Source organism: Asterias amurensis, chromosome 6 (assembly GCF_032118995.1).
Source record: "Asterias amurensis chromosome 6, ASM3211899v1".
Lineage (NCBI taxonomy): Eukaryota > Metazoa > Echinodermata > Asteroidea > Forcipulatida > Asteriidae > Asterias > Asterias amurensis.
In genome coordinates, this window is record NC_092653.1 from 2,173,383 (window position 1) to 2,191,746 (window position 18,364).

General features: G+C 38.4%; 1 protein-coding gene across 2 annotated transcripts; it reads right to left on the reverse strand.

Moving 5' to 3' along the window:
• Positions 1 to 33: 33 nt before the first annotated feature.
• LOC139938825 (putative uncharacterized protein DDB_G0284213) lies at positions 34 to 18,361 on the reverse strand. 2 transcript variants are annotated; one of them, XM_071934463.1, is made up of 16 exons: positions 18,306 to 18,361; positions 16,769 to 16,874; positions 15,811 to 15,847; positions 14,446 to 14,575; positions 13,187 to 13,243; positions 12,677 to 12,738; positions 12,154 to 12,310; positions 10,345 to 10,424; positions 9,705 to 9,864; positions 8,816 to 8,887; positions 7,524 to 7,622; positions 6,745 to 6,842; positions 5,304 to 5,397; positions 4,117 to 4,282; positions 3,285 to 3,372; positions 34 to 2,607 (listed from the first exon to the last, which is right to left on the reverse strand). In XM_071934463.1, exons 1-16 carry the CDS (start codon positions 18,354 to 18,356, stop codon positions 2,547 to 2,549), a joined length of 1,518 nt encoding a protein of 505 aa, XP_071790564.1. In that variant the 5' UTR covers positions 18,357 to 18,361; the 3' UTR covers positions 34 to 2,546. The 2 variants fall into 2 exon arrangements, with proteins under 2 accessions (XP_071790564.1, XP_071790565.1); XM_071934464.1 differs by having other exon boundaries at positions 18,270 to 18,344.
• Positions 18,362 to 18,364: the final 3 nt, after the last annotated feature.

Below are 18,364 nucleotides of genomic sequence, written 5' to 3' on the forward strand. Positions count from 1 at the left end.
TCAATAAATAAAATAAAATCGGGTAGAAAAAAGTTTTTGCGACTTGGGAGAACAAAATAAAACTTAGGAGAACAAAATCAACCTTAGAGGAATTTTTGAGAAACTGTTATAATTTATCCAGGTTTGATGTGATTATTAAACTAAATATCTGTATGAATTTGTCCTGGCTATACAGCAGTAACAGGTTGAATGGCTGTCGACTCGCACAGAGAAATTGACAAAATAGGGAGACCGCAAACATTAGGGCTAGCGAGCTCAGTTGGTAAGAGTGCCAGCACGTTAATCTGGAGGTCGCGGCTTCAAATCCTGCTCCAGTCAATTTTTCTATGTTCCGCAAACATTAGGGCTGTCGAGCTCAGTTGGTAAGAGTGCCAGCACGTTAATCTGGAGGTCGCGGCTTCAAATCCTGCTCCAGTCAATTTTTCTATGTTCAACCATAAGTTAATTTTCCAGCATAATAAATGATGGAGTCTCGTACCTGGTTTGAGGTAACCCTAACTGGTTACACCATGTGATAGTAAATTTGTTCTTTTATATGAACTGCTGTCGATTTCACGAAACGCTGATCCTATCTCGAGTTAGGACGAGTGATAGGTTCAATGCGTCCTACTGTCTTCAGATATGGAAATTAACTTGTCCTAAGTCCTAGGATCAACCCTAAGTTAGGAAGAGTTTGGTGAAATCGACGGCTGGTCCTGTTACAGAGTAGACTGTAAATCAGGAAAACTACATTGTAGTACACTGTAGTACAAATAAGAATTTTCCAGCTGTTTTTTCCCCCTCAACCACAACAGTGTAAAGTCTCTGTAAATTACACAACTGCCTATAATCGTTTTTTGTTTACCATAATATTAAATGTAAAAAATCTCCACAAATAAATATGCAATATTTGCTACCTCTTGAGTAGCAATAATTTAGAATCAATTTTAGCCACAAGTCTTTCAAAGATAACATTTTAAACTGAAACAGTTTTTCTAAAAGTCTTACAAACTTTACAACGCCTTTTACGAAGAATCCCCACTACACTGCTAAAACTTGTATTCTTGAAATAACAAAACAAATAATTTATTGTGTCACTCCATAAAATAATAGTAGAAATTATTTCTAAGAACTTATTTCTTGAATTAAGATTTTTTTTCTTATTTCAAGAATACCATTTTCACAAGTGCATGTTAAAACTCCCTCCATCAAAATTTACCCTTTTCTGGTCAAAATACTTCCCCATACAAAAACATTAGTTTTATATTTTAAGTATTGCACAATATTGTTATCACCATCATATCATATTAAATAATTTGACTTAATATTTATGATACCAAACTAACAATTCAGTCTTGCAAAACTATTTACACAAATAATTCTACTGATATTTACAGACCATTTACCAACAAAATACAGCACCTACAATAATTTTCATTATAAGTACATTTTCTCAGTAACAAAAACAATACTAATATTAACAATGCGTCTATTACAAAGGTTTCAAAGCCCTGTACAAACACAGGTTGTAGCTTTTGGATTCAAGAGATGATGCTTAAAGACACTAGACACTTGGTAATTGTCAAAGACTAGCCTTCACAGTTGGTGTATCTTAACTTATGTATAAAATAACAAACATGTGCAAATTTGAGCTCAATTGGTCGTCGAAGTTGCGAGATAATAATGAAAGAAAAAACACCCCTGTCACACGAAGTTGTGTGCGTTTAGATGGTTGATTTCGAGACCTCAAGTTCTAAATCTGAGGTCTTGAAATCAAACTCGTGGAAAATTACTTCTTTCTCGAAAATTTTGGCACTTCAGAGGGAGCCGTTTCTCATAATGTTTTATACCATCAACCTCTCCCCATTACTCGTCACCAAGAAAGGTTTTATGCTAATAATTATTTTGAGTAATTACCAATAGTGTCCACTGCCTTTAATGTCAGTGCACTGGCTGTGAATGCTCGCTGGCCCTAGTGCGCTGCGTGCAGGGGACAAGCACAAATTAATGAGAAGTAGAACAAGATCGTAGATTGGGAGACCTGTGGGCTTTATAACAAAATAAGGTTCTGAAGATACGTAGGTTCCAGACCAATTCTGACTTTGAATTGGATTCTTCGCAGTTCATCTTTAAAGATTGTATGTTTATTCCATCAACCTTTAATGTGTACATGTACAAATCATAAGAGAAGAATGTGAGTACTGGAAACTCTCTCTCTTCCAAAAAAATTAATAAATACAATATAATAAAATTGAAAATTGGTCAAACTCAAACAATTTGTAGGGTTAAGGATTGATAGAAACTTTCTGAATACTTGTCAAAAGATTAATTTCACTTTTTAACTTTGATTTGGATGCACCACTCAGCAAATTTTACATACATGTTTAATGTTTTCAAAAAAATACACATCATTTCGCAATCTTTAACTCAGCTGTCAACGAGTTGAACTAGCAACGTTCACCGGTACAAAATACTATTTTGGGGAAAATATCTGGTAAAAGTAAACTACTTTATGAAACACACAATTTAGTTTTTTAAAGTGTCACATTACACGTGCCCTCAGTCTGTCAGTCGAGCTTTCCATACGCACAATCCAGTACATCATTCTGTAGTGCTGATAGGAAGTCACTGTATGGAGCGAGAAAAGAAGGATAATACAATATTTATTTTTTCAAGACCAGCCCTCCTAAAGTATTGAGTCATGGCCGAGCGGGTCTAGTGAACTGGGCCCAATTTCATAGAGCTGCTAAGCACAAAAATTTGCTTAGCATGATATTTCTTCCTTGATAAAAACAGAATTACCCCAAACAAATCCATTTTGTTACATATTGCTTATTGCTGGTATTCTGTTGTTTGCTTATCCTGAAAATCACGTGGAAATTTGGTTGGTAATCCTGTTTTAATCAAGCCTGAAATTTCATGCTAAGCAAATGTTTGTGCCTAGCAGCTTAATGAAATTGGGCCCTGGATTCAAGTTCTGCTCATCGAAGTATGGGTTCAAATCCTGGTCATGACACCTGTGTCCTTGAGCAAGATGCTTAACTACTTTTGCTTCTCTTCATCAAGGGGGTTTAAATGGGTACCTGCGAGAGATGAGAAAGATTACTGGATCGGTACTGGCCCATTGACCAGGGCACTAATGTGAAAGGTTATTGTAAAATGTGCTTTCCAAGAACTAGTTAATATACACCAGGGGAATGGCATAGGGAACTTAACCAAGATGATAAAGTTGTTTAAAGGGAACCAAGGCCAAGACCAGAGAAACAGTGCATAGAGTTCCAGGTGAGGTTTATACATCAACTCACCCTAATCCATGTGACTCTCCATCTTTCTCTATACTTGGGATAACATCTGGTTTTGCACTGGGCTGTAGTTTGGATGCAGCTGGTTTACCTGCAGAAAAGCAATATATAGAGTAACCATGCAGAATGCACTTTAGCAAAACAGGGTCTTTGTTTTCCTCAGTATAATCTGAAAACCCAAACACTTGTTTGTACACAACCAAAATTAATGGCACTCTGTACTTGTTCGGCGCTCGGATCTTTCCACTCCAATTTGGAAGGAAATTGCATAATAGCTACGCTATTCATTTTCAATCATTCATTCAGATGATGCGGAGCATCGGATGATGGCCCTCCAAACATGTTGGTCCTCCATTGCTGTACGCAGCTCTTCCCGACGCAGTCCAGAGTCCCGGCACAAGGTGTCCACATAGGTGGTTTATGGTCTGCCATGGGAACAGTGACCCTGAGTAGAGGACCATAGCACCATCATTTGAAAGATCAGATTTTTCTCTTTTCAATGATGGTAAGCTTAAGTATTGAGGGTGAACATGGACAAAACTACAACTTTTTAACAAATGGCCTTTGTGCTCAAGCTTTGGTGCATTTTTGTGTGTTATGTTGGGATTGGCTAAAAGGGTCAGCGTTTAACGACAAATCTTACTATCGATCCTTCTTTCACATAAAACTATACTTTTGTTTGTTATACATGCAAAACCACTAAGCTTTTAGCAACAACATTCATGGTTTTCACTTTCAATAATTTAAATGAGGAAACATTTGTATATAAGATAAATTACTGTTTTGTGTGACTCACATACTCTTAATCTATGAGCTCACATAACCTTTGACCTACCAGCATAAATAGTCTGGTGACCTTGTGGGCTAGCAGAGAGTGATGTCTTTTCCATCATACGTGCAATATTGCCAATTGTAGACTGAGCCAGTGGTGACGCTGGAGGATGATCAGTAGCGAGGTCAAAGTTTGAATTGTAGGCGGCCATTAACTCCTCAATACTCATCTGATTACAAGAGATAGATCAGTGACAAATATCATCAATAGAGGGCACTATTGAAGATGTACAATCGCTCTTAGACTGGTCCCGCTTTTCAGAACCAGTGGATTTCATTGGAAACAATGATGTAATTAGATGATGTCATTAGGTAAACGTGCAGTGATATGAGCTTTCAGTACATGGTTTTGTTTGGTCAGAGTTGGTGCAGCTGAAAAAACATCACCTCGAACCAATCATAACATGAATAGAAAGCTTTTTTTCGGTCTTCTGCGTGTAGTGTCCACATGTATATTGTGGACAGTACATGTACTTGCATGTAATGTTGGTAGGTAGGATTTGACTGTGTGTGAAATGAATGTAGGTGAAAGGTGATTATTGATGGGGATAGACCTAGGCTAGAGAGGTGATTATTGATGGGGATAGACCTAGGCTAGAGAGGTGATTATTGATGGGGATAACCTAGGCTAGAGAGATGATTATTGATGGGGATAGACCTAGGCTAGAGAGATGATTATTGATGGGGATAGACCTAGGCTAGAGAGGTGATTATTGATGGGGATAGACCTAGGCTAGAGAGGTGATTATTGATGGGGATAGACCTAGGCTAGAGAGGTGATTATTGATGGGGATAGACCTAGGCTAGAGAGGTGATTATTGATGGGGATAGACCTAGGCTAGAGAGGTGATTATTGATGGGGATAGACCTAGGCTAGAGAGGTGATTATTGATGGGGATAGACCTAGGCTAGAGAGGTGATTATTGATGGGGATAGACCTAGGCTAGAGAGATGATTATTGATGGGGATAGACCTAGGCTAGAGAGATGGTTATTGATGGGGATAGACCTAGGCTAGAGGCAACTCTCTGGCCTTATTCAAGAGCCTCGAAGTGTGACGTCAGACATTCAGGCTAAATCGCTGTGTGTACTGAGATAGATGAAAGTTAATGTCAACAGAGGGCACTTTAGCAAAAAAGCATCTGATCGAATCAATGGATACGAACTGAATACACGTAATCAATATTTCTACCTCATTCTTTAACTTGTGGCTGTTCTTTGTGAGTTTGGTGAAGTCTGTGTTCCTCATGTATTCCACAGCTGCCTTAAATGACACCAGCGTATACCTTCAACAACAAAAAATAGGCACACAATTAATAAAAAATGTGTACAAAAATATTTCCCCTTTTTTATTTTAATCAAAATTATTGCATTAACATCATGAAACCATACCCTTTTAAAAATATGTTGGCTCTGAAAAAAAAACCATTGCTGGTAAAAATGTTTGCAACAATAATCTAAGTTTTAGGAGGTATGTTGATACATTGGTATTTCCACCTTGTGATAACTCCTGCTTTCAATTTCACAAAACTCTTCCTAACTTAAGACTAATCTTAGGACTTGTGGACGAGTCCCAACCCTGCACTGTAGCACGCAGACCTTAAGATTAATCCTCGAGATAAAACGAGTCCCAACTCTTTGTGAAATCGACCCCTGGAGTTATATATGTCAAGTAGCTTATGGGAATAGTATCATCAGCACTTACTTTACAGGATTTCTGTTTATATGAAAAAAAACAATCAGCTAATTCTTTCACAGGCCGACCCCCGAAGTCTGAATTCAGATAATAAGTCTGTCATTTCTCATCACTGGAAAGCTGTTTACAACTCAAAGTTGCTAAGCACTGAATAGTCTTGCTTAGCAAAAATTGGTTACCAGCCAAATTACAATTGGATATAAACTGATCATGACTGGTCCCCTGCTTATTTTGGCTCAACAAATACATTTGAAAAGCAGAAGGGCTGCATTATATCAAGACTGAATCAATATGCTTAGGACTTGGGTAGAATGCAACATCATTGAGCCCAGCTTACCCCCACAGACCGTCAGTGCATACTGACAAAACCCTTTTCCTGAACTATTAAAGGGATGCTGCAGTGAATTAAAATAAAACAGTTAATTTTGCTGTCATTTATTTCTGATATATGTATTGAACATCAATACAATGTGTTTTGTTTATTCCCGACATATCTGACTTGCGTAATTAGCGAATAAGTCATGCCCCCCCTTTTGTGGATTGTTTCCGCCGGGAATTCAAACATATGGTCGGCAAAAAGAGTCTGGTCCCCAACTAAACGCGCCTAGCCAGGCCACACAGTGCACACGTTTCTATAAGCACACAGCCAGGGGGCCCGACGGCTTGGGTTACTGACATGACGTCACGTTTATGCAAATGAAGGCTCCCTTTTAGGGGCGGGATGGGTTCCCCTAATCTCTTGAAAACCATTTTTAAAATACTTGCGCATTTAATAAAAAATAGAAAAAAATATTTCAGGTTTAAAAAGTCATGTTTAATCATTTAAATGAATAATAAAAAAACTGCAGCCACCCTTTAAAACTCATAAGATCATTCAAACCTTCCTTTGTTATCAATATATCAATAATTTTGTCCACTACCATCCCTATGCACTCACCCGACATCAGTGTGTTCTGCTTTGACCCAATGGAAATGCTCCATGTAGTATAAATTACTGGCAATGTGTTGACACTTAGCTTGGCTAATCACCAGAACCTTCAAATTACAATGAGGAAAGAAAAGACAATCACCTTTCAATGCACTGAGGAAAGTGATGCTTCTCAGATGTTGGAATTTTGGGGCACATCATTTTACAAAATCACATTACTTGAAGTGAATATTTCCCACAATGCTTTATACTATCGGAAGCTGCTGTACGCTTCTAACCAAAAGTTTTTATTTCTACAAATTTTATGAGTGACTACCAAACGAATACTTTCCCTTTAAAGCCATTATACACTTTCGGCACAGAAAAATAAATAAAAGTTCACAGATTTACAAATAACTTACAGGGTTTACAGAAGGTAATGGTAAAAGACTTCTCCTGAAATATTATTCCATGAAATGCTTTACTTTTTAAGATAACATTAAAACAATTATCAATTCTCGACAACGAGAATTACACATGTCATGACACGGCGAAACGTGCGGAAACAAGGGTGGGTTTTCCAGTTATTTTCTCCCGCCTCCGATGACCGATTGAGCCTAAATTTTCACAGGTTTGTTATTTTATAGAAGTTGTGATACACAAAGTGTGGGCCTTTGGACAATACTGTTTACCGAAAGTGTCTAATGGCTTTAATTGCCTTTTGTAAGAGTAGCTACGGATTACTTCCATACCATTATCATCAAAAAAATGTTGACGCTTATTTCACCCAAAGAATCATCTTAAATTACCTGTAGTGGTATAAGTTCGTCAGAGGTGAGACAACGTGGAGCCTTTCCTGGGATTAGATTTGCCTTCAGATGTACGGTTGCTTCATCAGTGATGCCATCCTTATGAATAAACAAATCATAGAGCACTTATCAAATAAACCCTGCTACACCATCGGTTGTAACTGAATAAAGACAAAGCTTTCAGAATGGTTAGAACAGTCAGAGCACTAACGCGACTTTCAGAATGTCAAAAAATTGTATCTCGCTTAACCCAGACAAACATACACAATCAATAGACGCCGAGATACTACCTTGTTACAGGGAGAACATTGTTGCGAAATTGAGCCACGACCTTGCTCCACTGACACAACCACTAAATTTACACAGGAAGCTTGCCACAGCTGTAGCTAGGCCACTGTTGCTTACTATTTTACACAGTTTACGCTTGCCACAGCTGTAGCTAGGCCACTGTTGCTTACTATTTTACACAGTTTACGCTTGCCACAGCTGTAGCTAGGCCACTGTTGCTTACTATTTTACACAGTTTACGCTTGCCAAAGCTGTAGCTAGGCCACTGTTGCTTACTATGTTACACAGTTTACGCTTGCCACAGCTGTAGCTAGGCCACTGTTGCTTACTATTTTACACAGTTTACGCTTGCCAAAGCTGTAGCTAGGCCGCTGTTGCTTACTATGTTACACAGTTTACGCTTGCCAAAGCTGTAGCTAGGCCACTGTTGCTTACTATTTTTCACAGTTTACGCTTGCCAAAGCTGTAGCTAGGCCACTGTTGCTTACTATGTTACACAGTTTACGCTTGCCAAAGCTGTAGCTAGGCCACTGTTGCTTACTGCTTTTGCTTTTGTGAAGTGCCTTGAGGCCCTTGCATAAGTAATATATAAATATTGTACTATTATTATTACTGTTATGAACTTGTTAATGTAAACAGCTTCAGAAGACAATATCCACTTTGTACAAATTCTAAGTTCTAGCAGGCCTGTATGCTTCGTTTTTGAAAGGGCAAGGACACCAAGGCATTTTCTCTTTGGCAAAGGACACCCCATGAGGAAATTGTAAATTTCTACTAGAGCATTTCAAGGGCACCAAGGCAATGGCAAGGGGCAACGGAGGCAATCGCCTTCGTTGCCTCCGTGAAGTATCAGGCCTGTTCTAGATCAAAGTTCTCTCCCACAAAATCTAAAAAGTAGCTTTCTGAAAACCACAAATTTAATTAAATACGGTATGTGAAAACCTCTTCTTTCTTATTTACGTAACACTGACTTCAAATTGACTGAGATGTGAATGATAACTTACCAGTGTTGATTTCAGACAAAGTAACTTCTCATGTGGGTTGTTGATACCATCCAACCTGGCCAACTCAACCACCTACAATGAAATCATACAAAATAAGCTTCACAAGTTCACTGTGGGATTAAAAACCCTTTTGCCATTACCTGTGTGAGTTTTTGTTTTTCCATAAACAAACTTTTTTCAAGCCATCATTAGTTTGTTTTGTCAATGAAACTCAGTTCAGAGTCCATATAAATAAGTTTTTCTCATTGACTTTTACAGATTTTAATTTGTTTTCATGGTTTTGTCTCTGAAGCCACATCAGCCCAATGGAAAGCTGATACGAAACGGCCGATCATCGACACATGCCAAATTTAACAGACTGCATCCTGGAGAGAATTAAAACACCTCATAACATTGCAGTATAATACAGCTTTACTAATCTTGGCTGATATGTGAAAGGAACAGGTTCTTCATTTATAAAGGCATGAGGCAGATATCCTTACGACGAGCTCATCCGCTCATTATTTGTTGTGACTTTTGCCCAATGCGACCAAACCATAACCCCATAGATTCCTTGATTCCTTGAGACAAATTCTACATTCATGTCCTCATATAAGAAGTAAGAATTAAAGTCACATCCCAGTTTGCACCGTAAGGTGGGTGTGATCCTGGCTCAATGGTTGGATGGCTTCTGACTGGCACCCCTGAACATGGATGTTTACAAAATAGAAAAACCCCAAACATAAGGCTAGATAGCTCAGTTGAGCGCTGGCATGTTAAACCAGAGGTTGTTGATCAAACCCCGCTCTAGTCAAATTGTCTTTGTTCACACTAAAATCATTTAATCAAAAATAGTAAGCAAGCATATTAAAACTACAACCAAAAAATGCGAGGTAAATGAAAAGCTTACAGCACTTGGTAGAGGACAACAGAAGTCTTTATGAACCCCAAGCTGTTCTGCCGTCACTCCTCGAAGCTCCGTAACTCTCTCATAAAGAAGCTCATCATCTGCTTTCAATTGTTGACTAACTGCCCTGATTACTTTGTTGTGAACTCCACCCATTAAATACCTGATCATAAAATAAGGTTGAATGCTTTAAATTAAGTATGCTTTATAAGAATGGTTATATATTATTTATTTTTCATTAAATGCGCAGTGGACACTATTGGTAAATACTCAAAATAATTATTATCATAAAACCTTACTTAAGAACGAGTAATGGGGAGCAGTTGATAGTATAAAACATTGTGAGAAACGGCTCCCTCAGAAGTAACGTAGTTTTTGAGAAAGAAGTAATTTTCCCCGAATTTGGTTTTGAGACCTCAGAATTAGACTTTGAGGTCTCGAAATCAACCATCTGAAGGAACACAACTTTGTGTGACAATGGTGTTTTTTCTTTCATTATTATCTCGCAACTGCGACGACAGCTCAAAATTTCACAGGTTATTATTTTCTGCACATGTTGAGATACACCAAGTGAGAAGACTGGTCTTTGAAAATAACCAATAGTGTCCAGTGTCTTTAAACCGAATAATTATACCAGACTCACGTTTCCAGTGCTATTGTGATGGCTTCTATCAGCCTGCTGTCTGACTGAAGTCTGATGTAATTGTTGGTCTCACTAAATGCCTGGGGATCAAGAAAAGAATCCTCTAAAAAATCAGCTATGAAACTTAAACCTGATTTGGAGGCGACTTGTGAAGGTACCAGCCAGGCTCCCAGTAGATGATACCCATGCCAATATCCATACGGCCTGTGAAGGGGGTCACCCTTTTTTTGAATCTTTTTTTTTATGCAAGTGGCCTGACACACAAGGCCTGAAGGCCACTTCAAGGTGTGGGCTACAATTGTTTTTCTTTTCCAGAGGCCATTGCCACCTACTCCTAGAGCTGAAACAGGGTTACCTCTTTTACAGTCCATGCGAATGTAGGCTTGGGTATCATCAATCCGAAGCCTGGCCGGTAGAGCTGAAAGCACTACCATCCCAATTTAATGTAGCAAGTGTCACGACCGGGATTCAAACCCACACTCAGCTGATCTAACACCAGTGCTTGAATCCGGTGCTCTTAACCACTCGGCCATGACCCTGTTTCAGCCCCAGGAGTATGTGGCAACATGTCCCTTGTGACAGTTGATTTGGGTCGACAGCTCAAATCGATAAAATGTAGCCGTCACCTTGAAGTGGATATCTGGCCTTGTGATGTTAGGTGATATCTCAATTTACAAGTTTTGTGCAGGCATACCCCTGGCCTGCCTTGATGCCTCTTGAAATGTTCCAGTAGAAACTTTTATTTCCCTCATAAAGGTTTCATTTACTAAGGAAAAACATCCTAGCCGTTTCTAGAACATGACCATCAGGACTAAACTAATCGCCTGGCTGCCACTTCCCAGGTTGTATTGTAAACTTAATTATGAGCTCCCTGGCAGTTAATGGTTGCATGGCTTCTGACTGGCACCCCTGAACAATGATATTGACAAAAGTGGAAGACCACCAACATAGGGCTAGATAGCTCAGTTGGTAGAGCATCAGCCATTAATCTAGAGCTCATAGGTTACATCCTACTCAAGTCAATTTTTCTTTGTTAAACCCCAAACCGGCTAGCCTGTTTTGTATACTGGAATTTTTTACCGTGCAAGGGGACTGTGATGCAACACAAGCAATATAATTTTCTTCTTTTTCTGCACTGCTTTTATTATTTATTTATTTATTTACATATTTGGCTATTGAAAGAAGAAAGTGTTTGGTTTTCCAGTAAGTGGAAAACCAGAGGGTACAGAGAAAAACCCTCATGGCATAGGAGAGAGCCAAAGCACAACTCTACTCACACATGGCCTTGTAGTGACTGCTCCTTTAAAGCAATCAACCAATCAACACAGACCAGAGAAAAGTGACTGGTACCCTACAAGCTACAGGTAGTGTATAGGTATAGTTTCCCTGGTTTTGTAAACATGTGTGTTATGACGGCTGCAGCCTTTGTTTTTTTCCTGTCGCTTTAATGTCAAAAAACCAAATCAAAAGTTAAGCTTCATTGTTGCATTTTACTAGCAGTTATCTTCAACAGTTACAAGTTCATTATTTCGACGTTAATTGTCATTGTTACGTCAAGTCATTGTACGTCTGTTTTGTGTGTCTGAACACACGGAGAAACCAAAACTTTCCCGAAATATAAACGTGCTTCAGTTCTGTTCTGTTCCGAGAGGAAAAGTCCGTTCATCAGATAGTCACAGTGCGGGTGAGTCATAAAGTAGTCAATCTCTAACAACCATAATTACAACAGCCTTATACCAGGGCCACATTGGTTGAGAGGCGAGCGCTTTACTCATCATTATGCCAACCCAAACTTCAGTTTGAACTTACCAATCTAGCGTTTTCCCAAATACCATGGAGTTTATGAGCTGCATCTTGAAGGTAACCAGGGAGGATCATGTACGTCTGATTGAACTCCCAAATCTTTTGGTCGACTGCTTTAAGCTGACTGTGGTTCTCGTGGAAAAGACTCAGGAATTTGCAATTTCTGTCAAGTTGGGACAAAAGAGAGAATATTTGTAAAAAAAATCTATACGAGCGGGGTTTGAACCAGCGACCACCAATTTAACATGCCAGCGCTCTACCAACTGAGCTATATAGTCCTATGTTAGAGGGCTCCCTCTTTTGTCAATGTTTTTGTCCGGGAGGCCAGTCAGAAGAGTTAATTTATACTAGAGGAATATTTTATGATAAGTGACTTGAATGCTACATGACCACTTGCATAGTACATGAGTAATTTTTGTAGTCAAGAATAATATGTGAACATTCAAATGTAAATGGAATCTCTTTTCGGAGATTGCGTAGAACTGGCTGCCTGTAAATTGCCTTGTATGAAATGACCCTTATTACTCACTCTGCATAAGTTGTGCGTGGCGTAAGAAACTCATCTGATAATCCAGCTGAGCCCCGCCTTCCCTGGATAAACAAACACAACAATCACAACACATTATTATTATCATTATTATTATTATTATTATTATTATTATTATTATTATATCTTTGGTCTGCGGGAATTGTGGTAACACCATACAATTGATTATTATTAGTATGACACATTGCTGGTATGCCTTATAAGTTGTTCGCAGTCACAACTAATAACCGTTTCGGTCAATAACCAGGGATCAGCAGACATAGATGAAAGTTCAGAGTTATTTTGGTTGTATTTCTATCATGATATGACTAGTGTATGAACCAAGAATAATGATAGACCATTTCGCAAATACCATTGCGCAAGCGCAGACTGATGAATGAGGTGCATTGTGGGATAGATATGGATCAAATTTGGATACCAGCTAGACCACAATGCACCTAATTCCAAGCTTTACGCGCGCGCCCCAGTATTTGCGAAAAGGTCTATGGTTACCTTTCTAGCGCCCTCTAGTGGTCTCTCGATGATCAACATCTTAAATGGCTTGTAGTTCTGTTAACCAAAAAGTAACATAATTATTTAATGGTCTAACAAGCCCTGAACTAATCCAAGGCACCCACAGCAATTTCTGTGGTGCCCTTTGTAAAGTTCCAATACAAATTTACATTTTACTCATAGAAGGGTAACATTGTTGTGCCCCTTCAAGAAGAAAAAAATTAAGACCTGGTCTAAAAGCATCACAAATAATGACAGGTTGAACTGAAACAGGCTGGTGGAAGAGCTTTTTGGAAGCTCAAACTTGTCTCCTTAAGAAACATCTATATCGACAAATGGAGAAAATGTTTTGTCATTCAAAATGTGTCTCAGGATGTATCTGTTCTCCAATCTGTAGCAAGGCATGTTTTTTTCTCATCTGAATTCCTTAAACTGCCTCATGTTCTCCATCACTACATATTATTAGGGGCCATTCATAATAATAAAAAAAGTTTAATTGTTTTGACCCACCACCCATCCACCCCAAATTTTGAATTTAAATATTTATTGACTTCATAATTAAATCTTTACACTGAAAAACAAAGTAATAATGTTATATAGATCAAAGGTCTCCAAAACCAGTAGTTTTTAAAGGCTTTTCCTAACTTAAACAAACAACTTTTACTTTGTAGTTTAATTAGGAATGAAATTGATTATCTTGGCTAGCTGGGTATTTTGTATTCTTTAGTTTGTTTTATTCTTGCCCAATGGTGCTGGTTTTCCCCAGTTCAAACAACTAAATTTTGATTTTCAGTTATTTCTTTTGATCCACCCACCCACAAGTTTGAAATTAAATAAAAATTGATCATTGACAAATCTGAAAAGCCCCTTAACAGCATTCTGCAGAGGAGCTCTAGGTCAGCACAAAACCTTTTAACATTTGAGGGTGGCACGGTTGGCTTGTGCGTAAAGCGCTCGCCTCTCACCAAGGTGACCCCGATTCGATTGGGGCCATATGTGAGTTGAGTTGTGCGTTGGTTCTCTGCTGTGCCACAAGGGTTTTCCAGACTATAAGGTTTTCCTCCCTCAGGAAAAAATCGAACACTTTCGATCTTGGCTGTGCTCCGTGGTCATAATGGGTTGATGTGGCTGGCAGCTGAATGCGCCCTTGCATGTCTGCTTCTCGAACACGTTGCAGCCGCGTCCTTCGCAATTCAGCTCTAGCTGCGAGTAAGGACGATTAGCCCCCAAAATTATTAGATTTAAACCGATCTTCGTACCTTGTTGTAGCCAAGTTCTTCTGATAGGACTCTTACAGTATCTTGTTGTCGGAATCCTTCTGCACAGGTGATTATTCCATCCTCCACTGAGATTGTCTTGGAATTACATTTATCTGTGCTGATGTAATGACTAGAAGGACAACAACAATAAAAGAAAGTTTGAGTCCTAAACATACTTGGGCGTTAGATTTGATTATTAAGTCAGCACAATGACTTGCTTAGTCACAACTTATTTAAAGGTTAAATTTGAATTCCTACGACTATAGAGACAGTTGCTGTGTCCAATGGTTTAGGGCAAGTTTTTGAACAGCAACCTCCAGATGAGCAGACCCTGGTACCATTGTGCCATACACAGTCATTCAAAACCGTGTGTGGGTGTTCGTCGTCTCTTACATGTTTGTAATTATACAAAAGCTTGCCCGATTCTGTTTGAACATAGCAACTGTCTCTATAGTCTGAGGAATTGAAATGTAAGCAGTAACTTGTGATTAAGCACGTCATTGTACCAGACATTATTCAAATCTAACTCACAAATGGCTTATTGTGGGAACCTTGAGTGCCCTTTCATTAACATTGAAAAAGAATTTCCCTTGTGGTTTATTTAGTAAATATTTGAAATAAAAAAGTTGCATCCCCTTAAAGTGATCCCTCTGCTGCCACTTCCCAGGTTGTATCGTAAACTTGGGTGTCATCCCTGGCTTCATGGCAGCCAACAGTTGTATGGCTTCTAACTCAACCTCGTTCCCAGGGGTGATTGATCTCACCACGCCATTTTTTCCCAGCATGCCTTGCTCGATCATAACCCCTGGAATTGGCAAATTTAAATGTGCTATATGCTAGCACATTTAAATGAGTCATAAATGAGCGTACATATTCATTATTCAATCTTTTCTACGCGCGCACGCATGTCTTTCATCTTAATTTAAAGAATGTTTGTGTTTTTGTTTTTTAAAAACGTGTTTGAGTCATAAAAAAACACAGGCGTGATCAACAGAAAAATATCTTAAAACTAAGCGCGCACGCACTTGACATCTAATGCAAAACCAATTTCCTGAGCCAATCAGAGTTGTTTCCCAGTACATGCCTCCCAGGAGTTAGTGACGAGAGGTATCGATACGGCTCACTGCCTATGGTAGCGAGGCTGCTTCTAACTGGCAGAACCAAACAAAGTTGTTGACACAATGGGAGACCGCCAACATAGGGCTATGGTCAGTTGGTAGGGAGCGAGTGCCGGCACGTTAATCACTGTGGATGCTTTAAGAAATGTTGTCCATGCACTAAGCCAATTTTCCAGCTAAATTATTTGCAAAACAAATCATGTGGGAATACGTTTTCAAACTTGCAAAACAAAATGTCAGAACTCACTCTTTCAACATGGGAGATGGTTTCAACAGATGAGTTTCTATAAACGAAAAAGTATGAACGAAAAATTGTAAGTGAATCATGCAAACCAGCAATATCATATCCAAAAAAAAGACCACTTCTCCATAAATAAAAAAAAGAAAGAGAATTGACAGAGAATTTCGGGAATCAGTTTTTAAGGAACTGTGTGTACAAATTGTTCCTGCAGGAAGTCCAGGCTATGTGGCTCTTATGTAAAAAATACGATGTCACCGGATATATGATCTATTATGAGAGTTCATGAAATCACATTAGAGCCCAGTTTCATGCAGACAATACTGCTTTGCAAATTTCTTTGCAACAATGTAACCTATGGAATTTTGGCCGGTTAAGCTGGTAACAAGTTTATGTTATTAGCAAGAATTTTCTGTGCTTAGAAAGTTTTTATGCTTAAAGGGCCCTGAGTGATAAGAGCACAAAACTTCCCGAGCGAATGTTAAATTGCCGCCCTCTTCCAAATATTTTTTTTCTTCACAGATGAACATTTATAATGCAATATGGAATGCAAAGAAGGTGAAAAAATGCCAAATGTCCACACACATGGTCTATGAGAGCTCTTCAATTGGTTCAGCTGATAAATTTGTGGCTTGACTCGCAAATCTTGACCATAACTTCTTCCAAGAAGGTATCAATAACAAAAGTACCTAAATAAATGTTTACCATGCAAAGCCACATAAAACTGACATAAGGGGCCTATCTCAAACCTTGGCTTGGGCTCCAGCTCCAAGCTCTGTCTGCTACCACGTGCGAATTACACGCTGCTCCAAAAATGTATAGGCCTGCCTGAAGGCCAATTCATTCTCACTTCATTTCTACTGCATAATATACAACGCCGAATCCGGGGTTTAAGAAAGGCCCTGGGCTGAAGATGATTGGAAAACATACAAGGTAGAGTCTAGAGAAGTCAAAGTGCTAGACTTACCGACAAAACTTTGACTGATGGCGATGCCAACAAGTGAAGCTGTCTGTGGGATACACACTAAGTAACAGCTGTCCTGAGCTGACTCAAACTCATTGCGAAATCTTGTCTGTGAAAAAAACAAAATGTAATAACAATGAATTATTTTTGTCAAATAGTGTTACCTTTTTCAAGCGAAATTACATACATTTCACACTTTGAAAAAGTGAACTTTGATATTCTCTTGTCTAAGTCTATTTATCATCAGTTTCAAAAATAAAGGAAAGGTATACGTTTGCTAATCACTCTTAAAAATTCAATTCAAAGCCTACAGTATTAGAGTAATAATGTTACGTAAAAAGATATCAGTTGTTAAGAATGAGATGACTTATTGTAACGTTTCTCAGACTGTGTAGTCCTATCATTGGTTTAAACACCAAAGGTATACTTTGCCTTAACACATTATTTTGCCTACAAAGTGAATCTCACAAATCTGAAAATTGGAAATTCATTGCGGCATGTTCAACAATAAGTTATGAATACGATTGACGAGATTTATAAAACATTAAAAACGAACCATTTCATTACACAAATACATGCAAAATCCTACACAAAACTTCACTAATTTTTTGTGCAAGTTTTGTCTTGTTGACTTGAATGAGATTCTTCCAGGGACCAAGTTTTATCATGGACGAATATAGTTTGTTTTTTTATTTTTGTAAATGATCCTCCCCGTGAGGGAAATTTAAAAAGGCCTCTAATTTCTAAATGGATGATTGCGAATCCCCCATTTCCTCAAATTGTGATTCAAGAACTTGCGACATACCTTTTCTATTCATTGTTATTGTGAAATCAGTGGTTAGCTTGTTCAGATTTGAACCAAAACCTAGTGATGGCAAGTTCTGTAGTCTGACTACTTGACCACTCGGGTGATTCCCTGCATGGTTGGTTGAGTCTTGGAACCTTCATCCATGGTTGAATGACCTTGCAAGTTTTGTTTTTTATTTACTTTTATAAACAACTAAGTAATGACTCACATTATTTCCCTTTTTTTCAAAAAAACTATTTTATTGTTCAGAAACATATACTCTAATGTTTGAAGAAGAAAAAAATTATATTTCCAGATGACTTTAAACAACCACAGCATAAATTAAGCATTTATCTCAAGTACTGAAGTAGGCCTAGAGTTGTCATTTGTCAATTAACAACCAGGCGTAAACAATACAATTCTGTAAAAAATATCCTCTCATTTTCCCACATCATAGCCCCCGCCCCCCTTCCGCCCAAAATGATATACAGTGACAGTGTCAGTGTACTGGGAGATTCGTGTACTGTGGTGGTTTGATTGAGTGACTCAACACTACACCACAACTTTCAACAGACAGGTCCCAAACGTCAAATGACACAGCTCCTTATTTTATTTACATAAATTCATCAGACGGTTTTTGATAAAACTAAAGCAGTCTCAAACAAAATATTCACACCAAATGAATTTTGAGTTATCTAACTTTAAAGCTACACTAACCAATCTATCAACCAAACAACACTTTTACAGAAATACCTGTAAACATTTGTAGAGCGGATTGAACTCCAAGTCATCAACATCTGCCATTTTGATGT